The sequence below is a fragment of the Podarcis gaigeae genome (genome assembly GCF_964106915.1).
Source record: "Podarcis gaigeae genome assembly, chromosome: 3".
NCBI classification, from domain to species: Eukaryota; Metazoa; Chordata; class Lepidosauria; order Squamata; family Lacertidae; genus Podarcis; species Podarcis gaigeae.
In genome coordinates, this window is record NC_139680.1 from 120,924,292 (window position 1) to 120,940,301 (window position 16,010).

At 48.7% G+C, this 16,010-nt stretch overlaps 1 protein-coding gene across 15 annotated transcripts; it reads left to right on the forward strand.

Moving 5' to 3' along the window:
* The first annotated feature begins 678 nt into the window (after positions 1-678).
* On the forward strand, positions 679-16,010 carry LOC310841883 (uncharacterized protein). Of its 15 annotated transcripts, none has more exons than XM_083733567.1 (8): positions 702-1,097; positions 2,560-2,676; positions 5,447-5,533; positions 6,933-7,049; positions 10,426-10,521; positions 11,714-12,251; positions 13,853-14,059; positions 14,832-16,010. In XM_083733567.1, the coding sequence occupies exons 1-8, from the start codon at positions 1,032-1,034 to the stop codon at positions 15,041-15,043; spliced, it is 1,440 nt and encodes a 479-aa protein (XP_083589693.1). In that variant the 5' UTR covers positions 702-1,031; the 3' UTR covers positions 15,044-16,010. The 15 variants fall into 15 exon arrangements, with proteins under 15 accessions (XP_083589684.1, XP_083589693.1, XP_083589694.1 ...); XM_083733568.1 differs by lacking the exon at positions 6,933-7,049 and adding an exon at positions 8,247-8,345; XM_083733569.1 differs by having other exon boundaries at positions 723-1,097; positions 2,581-2,676.

The following is a 16,010-nucleotide window of genomic DNA, read 5'->3' on the forward strand; positions in this document are numbered from 1 at the left end:
AGCCCAGGGCTCTCTTTTTGGGGGTTGGGACAAGGGGGAGTGGCAAGATTAAAAGGTTCTTTAATTCCTCCTCACTTTCTGCCATCAAGGTTGTGTCATCTGCATATCTGAGGTTGTTGATATTTCTTCCAGCAAACTTAATTCCGGCTTGGGATTCATCCAGCCCAGCCTTTCGCATGTTGAATTCTGCATATGAGTTAAATAAGCAGGGAGACAATATACAGCCTTGCCGTACTCCTTTCCCAATTTTGAACCAATCAGTTGTTCCATATCCAGTTCTAATTGGAGTGGCTTGTCGGTTCCTGCTCCAGGTGGATCATGTTTGGTCAAAACTCTCCACTATGACCTGTCCATCTTGGGTGGCCCTGCACGGCATAGCTCATAGCTTCTCTGAGTTATTCAAGCCCCTTCGCCACTGCAAGGCAGTGATCCAGGAAGGGCTTTAAAACTATAATACATTATAAAAAAATTACTTTATATACTTATTTATAAGACTTCAGTTATCCCCAGGGTAAAAAAAAGGGGGGCGCACATTATCTACCTGGTCCGGGACCTCTGCCTGGCTCTGCAAGGTCCTGCTCCCAGGCACCAGAATTTGTCCAATGCGCAAAGCCAGCAAAGTAAGGAGAAGGATGGATCTATGGGGCGAGAGACCTCTAGGGGGCGGCGAAAGAGACCAGCTGCAGCGGATCTTCCTCCGCGGGACTTTCGCTTTCCTTTTCCGCGGTGCGCGCAGCAGCCGGGAACCGTGCGCGCTCAAGGCCGTGGAGAGGGGCGAGGGCTTCCACCCAGGGGGTCCCAACACCCCAAATCCCGGATTGAGAGCCGCGCCCCGGGGGTCCCAGCCGGGGAGAAGCCGACTTCCAATTCCCCCTGCAGCGCGTTCCGCAGGTTAACTCCTCGGACCTTGGCCGGCCAGAGGAGAGATCCAGCCCGGAGGGCGCGGCTCTTTCCGGGGATCGGGGCCCTGGGCGCTGCGGAGCAGACAGGGTCGGGGATCGACTGAGCGCCGGATCCAACCCCACCGAGTTATGTCCGGGAGGTGGGAAGACCAGAGCAAGGCAGAGAAGCTCCGCCAACAGGCATCCCATAGCCAGGTGAGATGGAGGGAGGCGAGGGATGGGCGAGGCACTCTGCACATGCTCGGTAGCGGCGGCTTCAGGTCAGGGGAGACGCCTCTCCTCCCGTGCAGAGAGCCCCACCCAATGCAGAAATTGGGGGAAGGCAAAGCTTCCTTTGCTGGTGACGGGACCCGGGGGGCGGGGCGCGTTCCTGAACCAGAGCAAAGTTCGTAAAGGGGGGTACCTCACCCACCTTGCAGGGCTGTCTTGGGCATAAAATGGGGAGAACCATTTCGGCCCCAGCATCACGCGCCTTAATTGGGACGCGGGTGGCGCTGTGGGTTAAACCACAGAGCCTAGGACTTGCCAATCAGAAGGTTGGCAGTTCAAATCTCCGCGATGGGGTGAGCTCCCATTGTTTGGATGGAAATAGGGAAAACCTCGCCATTGTCCCTGTGCTCACAAATCCTGCCTTAAGAGCACATTTGGGTATGTGGGACATGGGTGGCGCTGTGGGTTAAACCACAGAGCCTAGGACTTGCTGATCAGAAGGTCGGCAGTTTGAATCCCCACAACCAGGTGAGCTCCCGTTGCTCGGTCCCAGCTCCTGCCAACCTAGCAGTTCGAAAGCACACAGTGCAAGTAGATAAGTAGGTACCGCTCCGGTGGGAAGGTAAACGGCGTTTCCGTGTGCTGCTCTGGTTCGCCAGAAGTGGCTTAGTCATGCTGGCCACATGACCCGGAAGCTGCACGCCGGCTCCCTCGGCCAGTAAAGCGAGATGAGCGCTGCAACCCCAGAGTCGGCCACGACTGGACCTAATGGTCAGGGGTCCGTTTACCTTTACCTATCACACACCTTAAAACCCAGGCCAAAATGGGATGGTTACAGAAGATACATTCAGAAATACATTAATATTTTTTTCTCCGTGCTAGCATTTGAGTGATAAAAGAACTAAAAGGAGGTGGACAAGTAAGGATTTATTATATCTTCAGAATGCATTGGAAAATTTGTATAGAAAGGTTTATTGTTTTGCGCACATTCGATTGTAAGATAAAATATATGCAAAGGGACTTGACAGGAAGTCAAAATTGAAGAAAAGATTTTGGAAGATGAAAGGGGGGGAAATATTTACTTTTATTATTATCATTTTGGGTGTGTGGGTGTCTGCACATATGTGTGTTTTTGTATGGGATGTTTGGGAGGAAATAAGACAGTAAATAACAAACGAAATATTGATGTATGTAATTTTTATTTCTTAATTATATTTAGTGGTAGTATGGTTGTATTGTTTTTTGTAACATAAAACCATTCAATAAAAATTATTTTTAAAAAATAAAATAAAACCTAGGCCAAAATCTAGGGGGGGGGGTGCCAGGAATCATAGTTTTGCAAGCTCCCTCCCGGCGTCTCACGCTATAACTCCCATCAGCCTTGGACAGCATGGCCAGTACTCATGGGCTACAAAGTTCAGCAATACCTGTTTGTGCTGTTTTTGAGGGGCACCCTCTGTGTTCGCAGCACCGAGAGCAAGGCCAGGCAGAGAGCAGAGCTGGTTCACTGTCAAAGCAAACATCGAGTCGGGCAGAAAAAGGCTCTCTGGACTCAGAGCCGCAGGCAAGTAACAGAGTCATCTTCTTAAGCTGCTGATGGGAAGTTCATTAATTCTTTTTCAATATTGTGCTTTTATATCATTGCAATTTGCTGTGGGACCTCGTGCCGAGGGGCAGGTGAGAAACCAATAAGATAGGAATGGTGATTATATCAATCATCAAAGATGGAGGGGTTGTTACTGGCATCAGTCTCTGTCTTGAGAGACAATGGAGTGTGCCTCCGGGGGTGAAGACAAAGCACTGTGTTTGCAGCGCCGAAGTGACCACCCTGGGGTGCAAGCCTCCATCAAGGTCCTGGGCTTCCCAGGTGGCAAGACTTCTTCGGGTTCTTGGCCTCGCTGAGTGTTGCGTTCCGAAGGCAAAGGAAGGATTGGACCCTGATTAATAAAATACACACAAGGTTTGGCCAGCAAGACTCTGGGAGGAAGTGCCAATAATAATCGGCCACACCCTGGCCCAGGTCCCTTTTATTAACAAAAGAACTCTTAACACAGAGCTTGTAAGAACCAATCTGATTTCCTCTGAGCATTTCAAAAAAATCACCATGTGGGGACAAAGTTAAAACTACAAAGAGCTAATTTGAGCATGCATACATTTTGGATGGCGCTGTGGGTTAAACCACAGAGCCTAGGACTTGCCGATTAGAAGGACAGCAGTTCAAATCCCTGCGATGGGGTGAGCTGCCGTTGCTCGGTCCCTGCTCCTGCCAACCTTACAGTTCGAAAGCACGTCAAAGTACAAGTAGATAAATAGGTACCACTCCGGCGGGAAGGTAAACGGCGTTTCCGTGCGCTGCTCTGGTGTCATGCTGGCCACATGACCCGGAAGCTGTACGCCGGATCCCTCAGCCAGTAAAGCGAGATGAGCGCCGCAAACCCAGAGTCGGCCACGACTGGACCTAACAGTCAGGGGTCCCTTTACCTTTACATTTTGGGTAAATAAAACAGGAATCAAGGAGGAATGGATTTAGCAAACCCCAGAGGTCATAAGGAAAGGAAGGACAGGCAAGGAAAGATAGTATTTACCATCTCCTTGTGAACTCTCTTCCTGGCCCTTGTTGTTTAGGCATTTAGTCATGTCCGACTCTTCCAATTCCACTGAGAGCCAGTATGATGTAGTGGTTAAGAGCGATAGACTCGTAATCTGGGGAACCGGGTTCGCTTCCCTGCTCCTCCACCTGCAGCTGCTGGGTGACCTTGGGCCAGTCCCACTTCTCTGAAGTCTCTCAGCCCCACTCACCTCACAGAGTGTTTGTTGTGGGGGAGGAAGGGAACGGAGAATGTGGGCCGCTTTGAGACTCCTTTGGGTAGTGATAAAGCGGGATATCAAATCCAAACTCTTCTCCCCACCTTGAAAACCTGCACACACCCCTTTTCAGCCAGCCCCCAAAAAAGTACAGGGATGGAGCCTGCCTAGTGTCAATTGGCAGGGAGTTCCAAAGGGCAGGTGCTGTCTCAGAAAAGTAATCTCTGCTTCAGAGTGGAGAAACCCAGGTTCAAGATCCCAGCTTGGCCACAAACTTCCCATGTGAAGTGGAGCCTGTCCCTAGGCCGCTGCTTGGCCACCTCACAGGGCTGTTGTTAGGATTAGAGGCTGGATGAAAGTTGCATCTTCCTAGGTAGTGGCTGGGAATCTGGGGTCCTGCTTGCAAGCTTCTTCCCATGGGGGCATCTGGGCAGTGAAATAAAAAAAAATAAGGTCATATATATATGACCTTATATCTATCTATATCTATATCTATATCTATATCTATATCTATATCTATATCTATATATATCTATATCTATATCTATATCTATATCTATATCTATATCATCTATATCTATATCTATATCTATATCTATCTATCTATCTATCTATCTATCTATCTATCCGATGATAAATGTTCATAACTGCATATATAAACCACATGTCTGAAACCCCACAGAAAAAGTCCTGAAACCATTTTGTCCCTCCCAAATTGACCTCAAATATTTTTCTGCAAAGTCGAAAGAAAATGGAAAAGCCTCCCCATTGTCTTTTCCTTCACAAATCCTGTCTTAAGGGTATGTCTGTGTTTAAATAGGGTGTGAACCTGTGACCTGACTCAGGAACTAAGTATTTATCATTGCAAAAAACTGGCCAGGCTCCCCAGGGTGTCCAATCAAGTGGCCATTAACAGGTAACCTGCCAGACAGGAGATAAACAAGGCACTCTGATTTCTGTTGTAGACCGCCTTTTCTGTGATGCATGTATGATATTTCTGGGGGTGGTCTTGGACTCCAGGGTGGGCAATTTAAAATGTCTATATAAATGTGCTTGCACGCATGCCTTGGGTTCCTCCTCCTTTCCTGCGTGTGGTGAGTGAGCACCCTGTTGCAACAGTTAATAAAGATCAGCCTTACACGCTGCTTTGCTTCTCAATATTCTCTGGTTGGCCTCTGCTATTTTCCCCGACCGATGGAGAACCTGCAAAGGACTCTACAAGGGCTCTTGTGTCCCCCATAAGGGAACAAGGGCAGATTTCCGTTTATTACAGCAGACACTGTGGGAAAAGGATGCTGTGCTACATGGGGCCCCCTTGGCTCTTTAATCCACCTGCAGTGTTCATGCATGAGCAAGGTGAGACTCCTGCCTTGCAGGGGGTTGGACTAGATGACCGCTGGGTTCCCTTCGATTCTCCTCCAAGGCAGCATTCCCAGTGCGTGGCTATTGTCTCCTTAGTGAGGCTGGTCTTCTCTCTTGCTTGCTTTATGTTCGTTCTGCTTTTAAGAGGCTTCTTCTCGTGCCTACAGCCTTCGAAATCGAACAGCCACTATTATTCACCAATGGGAGGAACCTCAAGCCAGACGAAAACCAACCCTCCACAGTCAGAGATGCAGGCAAGTCCTAAAATCAACGCCAGGAAACCCCGGGGCTGGTTTTAACTTCCAGGCACCCCCTCAGTGGGGGTCTTTGGGCTGCTTCGTTATCATGGATGCTTAAGTTGAGATTCCTGCCTTTTAGGGGGTTGGACTAGATGACCCGAGGGTCCCATCCAACGCTACAATTCTATTATTCCTCATGTCACTTGCCTCCTTGGAATCGCAGGATTGCCAAGTTGGAAGGGACCTCAAAGGGGCATCTAGTCCAACCCCACTGCAATGCAAGAATGTCATCATCATCATCATTTTTTCTTTGTACACCGCCTTTCCAGAGTTAAAACAATGGTCAAGGTTGCTTACAATATGAAAACAAAATATGTAATTACAAACATTGCAAAGTAGTCATAAAAACAAACAAAACACATTAAAAACTACATAGCCAATCTGAACAATTTCCACCAAAAAATAAAGATACAAAAAGTTAATATCAGTAAAAACAGCAAAAACTCCCCACTAAATGTGAGAAGCTTTGCTGCTATTACTGGTCATTATTGCTATTATTACTCTGCTGTTGCATGTGGGGGAAACGGAGTCCAGGGCAGGAAGGCAGCTCTGTCTGGTATGCAGGATGAGACCCTCCCTGCCCACAGACTGTCTTGCCAGACTGGTGCATGCTCTGGTTATCTCCCGCTTGGACTACTGCAATGCGCTCTACGTGGGGCTACCTTTGAAGTTGACCTGGAAACTACAACTAATCCAGAACTCAGCAGCTAGACTGGTGACTTGGAGCGGCTGCCAGGACCACATGACACCGGTCCTGAAAGACCTTCATTGGCTTCCAGGACGTTTCTGGGCACAATTCAAAGTGTTGGTGTTGACCTTTAAAGCCCTAAACGTCCTTGGTCCTGTATACCTGAAGGAGCGTCTCCACCCCCATCGTTCTGCCCGGACACTGAGGTCCAGTGCCAAGGGCCTTCTGGCGGTTCCCTCATTGCGAGAAGCCAAGTTACAGGGAACCAGGCAGAGGGCCTTCTCGATAGTGGCACCCACCCTGTGGAACACCCACAGATGTCAAAGAGAACAACAACTACCAAACTTTTAGAAGACATCTGAAGGCAGCCCTGTTTAGGGAAGCTTTTAACATTTGATGCATTATTGTATGTTAATATTTTGTTAAAAGCCGCCCAGAGTGGCTGGGGAAGTCCAGCCAGATGGGCAGGGTATAAATAACTTATTATTATTATTATTATTATTATTATTATTATTATTATTATTATTATTATTGCCCAACACAATAGTATAGTACAACCTGGCACCCTCCCGGCGTCTCACACTACAACTCCCATCAGCCCTGGACAGCATGGCCAGTGTTCATGGGCGATGAAGTTCAGTGATACCTGTTTGTGCTGTTTTTAAGGGGCACCCTCTGTGTTCGCAGTGCTGGGAGCAAGGTCAGACAGAGAGCAGAGGTGGTTCACCGTCAAAGCGAACATCGAGTTGGGCAGAAAAAGACTCTCTGGACTCAGAGCCGCAGGCAAGTAACAGACTCATCTTATTAAGCTACTGATGAGAAGTTCATTAATTTTTTTCAATATTGTGCTTTTATATCATTGCAATTTGCCATGGGAACCTCGTGCTGAGGGGCAGGTGAGAAACCAATAAGATAGCAATGGTGATTATATTAATCATCAAAGATGGAGGGGTTGTTGCTGGCATCCGTCTCTATCGAGGGACAATGGCGTGTGCTTCCAGGTTGAGACTCAAGTTGAGACTCCTGCCTTGCAGGGGGTTGGACTAGATGACCGCTGGGTTCCCTTCAATTCTCTTCCAAGGCAGCATTCCCAGTGCGTGGCTATTGTCTCCTTAGTGAGGCTGGTCTTCTCTCTTGCTTGCTTTATATTCGTTCTGCTTTTAAGAGGCTTCTTCTCGTGTCTACAGCCTTCGAAATCGAACAGCCGCTATTCTTCACCAATGGGAGGAACCTCAAGCCAGACGAAAACCGACCCTCCACAGTCAGAGCTGCAGGCAAGTCCTAAAATCAACGCCAGGAAACCCCAGGGCTGGTTTTAACTTCCAGGCACCCCCTCAGTGGGGGTCTTTGGGCTGCTTCGCTGTCATGGAGGGTTAAGCTGAGATTCCTGCCTTTTAGGGGGTTGGACTAGATGACCCGAGGGTCCCATCCAACGCTACGATTCTATTATTCCTCATGTCACTTGCCTCCTTGGAATCGCAGGATTGCAAAGTTGGAAGGGACCTCAAAGGGGCATCTAGTCCAACCCCACTGCAATGCAGGAATCTTATCATCATTATTTTTTCTTTGCACGCCGCCTTTCCAGAGTTAAAACAATGCTCAAGGTGGCTTACAGTACGAAAAGATTTACATAATTGCAAGCAAAGCAAAGTAGTCATAAAAATAAAACACTTTAAAAACTACATAGCCAAACTGAACAATTTCCACCTAAAAATAAAGATACGAAAAGTCAATATCAGTAACAACAGCAAAAACTCCCAACAAAATGTGAGAAGCTTTGCTGCTATTACTGGTCATTATGACTATTATTACTCTGTTGTTGCATGTGGGGGAAACGGAGTCCAGTGCAGGAAGGCTGATTGCCCGACGCAATAGTATAGTACAACCTGGCGCCCTCCTGGCGTCTCATCAGCCTTGGACAGCATAGCCAGTACTCATGGGCGATGAAGTTCAGCGATGCCTGTTTGTGCTGTTTTTAAGGGGCACTGGGAGCGAGGTGAGGCAGAGAGCAGAGGTGGTTCACCGTCAAAGCGAACATCGAGTCGGGCAGAAAAAGGCTCTCTGGACTCAGAGCCGCAGGCAAGTAACAGACTCATCTTCTTAAGCTGCTGATGGGAAGTTTCAATATTGTGCTTTTATATCATTGCAATTTGCCATGGGAATCTCCTGCTGAGGGGCAGGTGAGAAACCAATAAAATAGCAATGGTGATTATATTAATCATCAAGATGGAGGGGTTGTTGCTTGCATCCGTCTCCGTCTCAAGAGACAATGGAGTGTGCCTCCGGGGGTGAAGACAAAGCACTGTATTTGCAGCACCAAAGTGACCACCCTGGGGTGCAAGCCTCCATCAAGGTCCTGGGCTTCACAGGTAGCAAGACTACTTCTTTTTTTTTTTAATGAATATTTATTGCCATTTTCAAAAAGCATATACAAAACAAAAAGCAAAAATTAACAAAAAACATACAAAAATACAAAACAATTAAAAACACATAAAATTTCAATTACTTATTTTCTTTTACCTTATTTCTCAGACCTCCTCTCACCTCCCCTTCTAGTATTCCCATTTAAAAATTATCAGCACAGCAAATCCTTAACATATATCTCCACTTTAGTTTAATAATTTAATCCAACATAATATTATTTTACTTTACTTCTTTCTTCCATTTTATCTTTACAAACCTTATTTTTATTTAATTTAAACCCCAATTTTAACTTAACTAAATTTACACATAAATACTTATACCTCATTAATTCATCTTAAACCTTTTTCCTAAAGTTGATCAAAATTTCCCTTCCACGATTTTCCCAATTTCCATACAAATAACCAAATAAAAAATAAAAACAAGACTTCTGGCGGTTCTTGGCCTAGCTGAGGGGTTTCAAAGGAAAGCACAGCAAGACATTTGACACCTGTTTGGCTGCAGGAGTGCCGGAAGGAGGCTTACAAAGTGCCAGCCAACCATCTTAGGAGGCTCCCACAGCCCCAGGGGGGCGAGAATAATAAGATCTGGAGCTCAGCAAACAGGGATGAGACTCTTAAAAGCAGCATGAACCTGTTTGGGCTCACCTGTCCGGAGTTTTGGTTTGGGGTGCCATCAGTATGTTGATGACACCCAACTCTTTCTGTTGATGAACGGCCACCCAGACTCGGCCCCAGACACACTGATCAGATGTTTGGAAGCTGTGGCTGGATGGTTACGTGGGAGCCAGTTGAAGTTAAATCCTTCGAAGACAGAGGTCCTTTGGCTGAGGCAGGACAATATGGGATGGGGGGCAACTCCCATCTCTTGCGGGGGTGCAATTAGTGCCAGCACCGTCCGATAAGGGTTTGGGTGTAAGCTTCGACGCCCTCTTTCCATGGAGGCGCAGATTGCAGTTACAACAAAGGTGGCATTTTTTCATCTCCGCCAAGCTAAGCAGTTGGCTCCTTACCTCTCTTGCCCTGACCTAGCCACTGTGATCCACGCGACGGTCACCTCCAGACTGGATTATTGTAACTCGCTCTACGTGGGGCTGCCCTTGAGACTGACCTAGAAACTCCAGCAGGTGCAGAATGTCGCAGTGAGACTCCTTACGGGGTCCTCTCCACGGGACCACATTCACCCGGTGCTATACCAGCTGCACTGGCTCCCGGTGGAGTACAGGATCAGGTTTAAGGTGCTGGTTTGAACCTTCAAAGCCCTATACGGCCTAGGACACTCGTACCTACGGGACTGCCTCTCCTGGTATGCCCCACAGAGGAACTTACGGTCTGCAAATAAAAACATCTTGGAGGTCCCAGGCCACAGAGAAGTTAGGCTGGCCTCAACCAGAGCCAGGGCTTTTTCGGCCATGGTCCCGAACCGGTAGAACGCTCTGTCCCAAGAGACTAGGACCCTGCGGGACTTGACATCTTTCTGCAGGGCCAGCAAGACAGAGCTGTTCCACCAGGCCTTTGGCCAAGGCACAGTCTGACCCACCTCCTTTGGAAATCCTCACAGAACTCTAGCCCAATGGTTGCCATTAATTTGATTTTGAACTGATTTTAGAACAAATTGATTTTAGAATGCTGTGTTACTTTTATTGTTGTTAGCCACTCTGAGCCTGGCTTCCGCTAGGGAGAGCGAGATATAAATAAATAAAAAGTTTTGTTGTTGTTGTTGTTATCTCTATTCACAGGACCAGGTTCAAGACACAGCAGAGAGTGGAAGTTGCTCCACGGCAAACGGAGCATCGCGTCAGACAGAGGCGGACTCTCTGGAGTCACAGCTGCAGGCAAGTAACTGAGAGACATCATAGACTTGTAGCATTGGAAGGGACCCCAAGGGGCATCTAGTCCAACCCCCTGCAGTACTGGAATAATAGCCTGATGACATTCAAAACAGGAAAAGTTAACTGCATCTTTTTCTTCTTTTTCAAAACTCAATTAAAATGACTTTGTTTAATTAATTGGTCATAACACCAGAAAGTACAATACGATACAATAATCTTTATTGTCATTGTCCCATACAGAACAACGAAATTGAAAAAATCTACATCAGACATTCAGAAACCAACAAGCCTGCTATCCCAGCTATCCTAACCTGGTTATCCCCCTAAAAACTCTGATACCCCATTCTTAAAATACAATATACTCCTGTAGAGACTCCTTATACTGCGTTTAAAACCAGAATTGCATTTGGGTAGAAACCGTTTCTCAGGCAGCTAGTCCTAGTCTTTATAACCCTGTACCAAGGTGGGAAGAGCACACCCAATTATTCTCTCTGCAGTTTTTACAACCCTGGGTGGCATTGTTTTTTCCCTGGCCGTGCAGCTCCCAAACCACACACACAGACCATAGGTTAATACACTCTCCACACTACAATGGTAAAATGCCATCAACAGGTCCTTTGAGAGATTGTTTTTCTGGAGGATTCTCAGAAAATATAACCTCTGCTGTGCTCTCTTCATCAGGTCTTTGCTGTTTTCTCCCCAGGTTAGGTCGTCTCTCAACTCCATTCCCAGAAATCGAAACACTGAGACCTGTTCCACGCACTTCCCCTCAGTCATGAGTGGCTGAATATTCAGTTTACATTTCCTAAAGTCCACAATAATCTCTTTTGTTTTCTTTAAGTTAAGGAGTAAGTTATTTTTCCTGTACCACTCCCCCAACTGCTCAACTTCCTTCCTATAGGCCGCCTCCCCCTCTCCAGCTGTGATTAAACTAACCACCGTTGTATCATCTGCAAAGTACACAACCAAATTAATAATAATAAAGATACAAAAATAATACAACACCCAAGAGAAGCCCCCAAACAGCCCAAGAGTTCAGCAACCTCAGCTTAGTGCAGTTGGAGTCAGTCCCACCTCCAAGACTCCTCTTACAAGGCCTGTTATGTAGCTCAAGGAGTTTCCCACAAGTCTCTGGGCTCGCCCCACTTCACTGCTTAGATTGCCTTGACAGCCTGGGACCTTCCCTCTTTTGCAGACTTTGAGGGGTTCCTTGCACCCCTTGGCTTCCCAATTCCTCCAGGCCCAGGAGGTGGTTGTCCGAATCGCTGCCCAGCTGTTGGCCGATGATCAGCCCCCAAGAAGCAGCCTGCCAGCCGCAAAGCCCTACCTGCTGGAAGCCAACTGGCGGCTCCGTCAGCAGCTGAGCGAGCAAAAGGAGCTCGTTTTCCAGCTAAAGGAGAGAAATCGGCAGCTTCAGAGCATCCAGGAAGAGCAAACGGCCCGCAGGCTGGAAGAGAACCAGCAGCTGCAGGAGCAGAAAGAAGAAGTGTCCCGTCTGCTGAAGGAGATGCAACAAGTCCAGGAGAAGTTGGGGGACCAGGAAAAACTGGTGTCCGAGCTACTGGGAAAGAATGGGGAGCTTCAGCAGGAGCTGGAGGAGAAGGACATTCGAGTGTCACACCTGGTGCAAGAGAACGACTGGCTCCGTCAAGAGAATGTGAGACTCCAGAGGGGCCCCGGGTCCCAGAGATGGACGTCTTCCTCCTGGCCCAGTTCAGCTCCCCCACTCACAGGTAAGCACAGCCCAAATGCAGCCATTTTGAGTGTGAGTGCCTGGAGGCGGTTGGAGGATGGATGGTGGCCAACAGATTGAGGTTGAATCCTGACAAGACAGAGGTACAATCATACCTTGGGTTGAAGTAGCTTTGGGATGAATATTTTCGGGTTGTGCTCTGCGGCAATCCATAAGTAACGGAGTGTGTTACTTCCGGGTTTTGCCACTCACGCATGCACAGACGCTCAAAATGATGTCACGCACATGTGTGGAAGTGGCGAATCACGACCCGCACAGATGCAGGTTGCGTTTGCTTCAGGATGTGAATGGGGCTCCGGAATGGATCCCGTTCGCATCCAGAGGTACCACTGTACTGTTTTGGGGGGACAGGGGATGGGTAGGAGTGGGGGACTCCCTGGTCCTGAATGGGGTCACTGTGTCCCTGAAGGACCAGGTGCACAACCTGGGAGTCATTTTGGACTCACAGCTGTCCATGGAGGTGCAGGTCAATTCTGTGTCCAGGGCAGCTGTTTATCAGCTCCATCTGGTGCACAGGATGAGACCCTCCCTGCCTGTAGACTGTCTTGCCAGAGTGGTGCATGCTCTGGTTATCTCTCGCTTGGACTACTGCAATGCGCTCTACATGGGGCTACCTTTGAAGGTGACCTGGAAACTACAACTAATCCAGAATGCAGCAGCTAGACTGGTGACTGGGAGCGGCCGCCGAGACCACATAACACCGGTCCTGAAAGACCTACACTGGCTCCCAGTACGTTTCCGGGCACAATTCAAAGCATTGGTGCTGATCTTTAAAGCCCTAAACAGCCTCGGCCCTGTATACCTGAAGGAGCGTCTCCATCCCAGTCTTTCAGCCTGGGCACAGAGGTCCAGCTCCGAGGGCCTTTTGACAGTTCCCTCCCTGCGCGAAGTGAAGTTACAGGGAACCAGGCAGAGGGCCTTCTCAGTAGTGGCCCAGTGGAACATCCTCCCATCAGTTGATCAAAGAAATAAACAACTGTTTGATTTTTAGAAGACATATGAAAGCAGCCCTGTTTAGGGAAGTTTTTAATGTTTGATGTTTTCTCATGTTTTTAATATTCTGTTGGGAGCCATTCAAGAGTGGCAGGGGAAACTCAGCCACATATTATTATTATTATTATTATTATTATTATTATTATGCTGGGAAGATGGTTTGACTACAACTCCCATCGGCTCCCCTCACCTTGTATAGTCATACCTCGGGTTACAGCCGCTTCAAGTTGCGTTTTTTCGGGTTACGCACTCGCCAAAACCCAGAAGTACCAGAACAGGTTACTTCCGGGTTTGGGCGGTCGCGCATGCACAGAAGCACTAAACCGTGCTTTGCGCATGTGCAGAAGTGCCAAATCACAACCCACACATGCACAAGCGTGCTGCTGCGGGTTGCGAACGTGCATCCCGCACGGATCACGTTTGCAACCTGAGCGTCCACTGTAAATCAATAAATAAAAATAATAATGTAGCCAAGTAGGGGTGGGATTCCAGCCATGAACTGAAAGGGATCTCTCTCTCTCTCTCTCTCTCTCTCTCTCTCTCTCTCTCTCCCTCTCCATTCCCTTCTTCCCTTCCTCCTCTCCCCAGCCTTCCCCGTGCAGCTCTGGACCACTGGGCAGACGGGAGGCTGCGAGAAGGACATTGTCAACGACGTCTCCAAGATCCTGGTGGGCTTCGGCATCTCCCTCCAGCAGGAGGGTTACGAAGAGCAGTCTGACCGCTTCCTCCTCCTCTTCTGCCCTGTCTCCTCGCGCGTGGGCAGCGACACACTCTGTGCCCTGGCAGCGCTGAACAGTGAGTAGCTCTTCCTGGGCAAGCAGGTCTGCGCTCTGCCCCACGCGGACAAACAGCTCGCATTCACGCCCCCCCCCCTTGCAAGCATCCCAGTAAGGGCATCTGGTTGGCCACTGGGGAAACGGGATGCTAGACCAGGTGAGCATCCTCTGGCCTGATCCAGCCAACAGGCTCATGTCATGGGCTTTAAAAAGGTACAGGGTACCTCTGGATGCGAACGGGACCCGTTCCGGAGCCCTGTTCATATCCAGGAGCGAACACAACCCGCGTCCGCGGGTCGCGATTCGCTGCTTCTGCGTATGCACGTGACATCATTTTGACCGTCTGCGCATGCATGAGCAGCGAAACCTGGAAGTAACGTGCTCCACAACCCAAAAAAACGCAACCTGAAGCGGCTGTAACCCGAGGTATGACTGTACAAATTGACTCCAGTCTTTAGAAAATACTCCATCTTCCTGGTTCCTTAATACAGTCATACCTCAGGTTGAAGTAGCTTCGGGTTAAGTATTTTCGGGTTTCACACTGTGGCGACCCAGAAGTAACAGAGGGCGTTACTTCCAGGTTTCACCGCTCGCGCATGCGCAGATGCTCAAAATGACGTCATGCGCAGAAGCAGCAAATTACGACCCGCAGACGCGGGTTGCGTTCGTTTCTGGATGCGAACGGGGCTCCGGAACGGATCCCGTTTGCATCCAGAGGTACCACTGTAATAATAATAATAATAATAATAATAATAATAATATTTTTTCTGCTCCATTTCCCCCCACCCCAGGAATACGAAAGGCCGTCCTGGTCGTCCTTCACCACAAGCCAAAGGGCAGCACCCAAGCGATCTTGGACACCCAGCGGCAGGTCCAGCACGAAGCCCTGGTGCGCACGGTGCATGCCTGCTACAGCATCCAGGACGGATTCTACCCCTGCGAGATGAACGAGGCCGCCGTGGCGTCCGTGGCAAAGGCCATCCAGGAGCAGAGGAGGAGCTGAGCCACAGATCCGGCGCTCCGAATTCTGTAGGGTGTTTGACCGCGGTGGGCATGCAAAATCGAGTTTTCGGGGAATGAGGGTGCTCACTGCAATGCACGTTTTTCAGACTGGCCTGGCCTGGCTCCAGGCTGCCTCCACTCGCCCTGGGATGTCATGGTAACGGGTGCAGAGCTCTCGGAAGAAGGTGTCTTGTCAGAGTCAGAGCCTCGGGTCCATCTAACTCTACACAGTCTACACTGGCTGGCAGGGTTCTCTCCCCCCCCCCTTACCTGGAGATGCCAGTGGAGCGTTTACCTTGGACCTTCTACGGGCCAAGCAGGTGTCCTAGTACTGGCTGCCTTCAGCTGGGGAGAGCGTCACCTTCAAGTTTCCAAAACCCACCGGCCCACTTCCAGCCGTGATGGTACCTGGAGGGAGCTAAAAGCCAGCCTTTTTGCAGGAACTCCGCATTACAAAATCACGGCTGGAACAGCTCTTGAATCTGGTTGCTCCAGAAGAGAAGTGCAAAGTTTTAAAGTTTGAAATCAGGGGGTTTTTTAGAATTGCAATTGGGGTTCAAGTGCCAACGGTGGTGGTTGAGAAATTTGGGTCACCCGTGTTCCCTGCCAGACATCCAAAATCTGCAGCCCGGTTGCAGATGTCTGACCATGTGCATATGTGCTTTTCACACAAGGAGCACATGCAACTGTGTGAAGGTTGTCACAGTTGTTAAACGTTCTGCTGCATTGATGATGGAGACTTGAGCACCCTCTCTAGGCTTCTGCTTGTATGTGTTTGCGTGGCTGGATTTGCATTGGTAACGGGGGTCTTTCGGCTTTCTAAGTCTCTGAGAGGAAGGCATAAAATTAGAGCTACACTTCAGGGGTGGTGTTGGAGACAGAGAAGGCAAATTTGGGTCTGCTCATGCACATGTATCAGCAACTGTTGTGTCCCCAGTGTGAAATATGGAAATAAAGCTAATAAATTG

Coding starts and splice junctions, on each gene's coding strand:
- LOC310841883 (XM_083733556.1), top strand. CDS start 5,210: ATGCTGTGCTACATGGGGCCCCCTTGGCTCTTTAATCCACCTGCAGTG. Junction 5,534..6,932: donor CTCCACAGTCAGAGATGCAG/GCAAGTCCTAAA, acceptor GCTGTTTTTAAG/GGGCACCCTCTGTGTTCGCA. Junction 7,050..10,425: donor CTCTGGACTCAGAGCCGCAG/GCAAGTAACAGA, acceptor CTCTATTCACAG/GACCAGGTTCAAGACACAGC.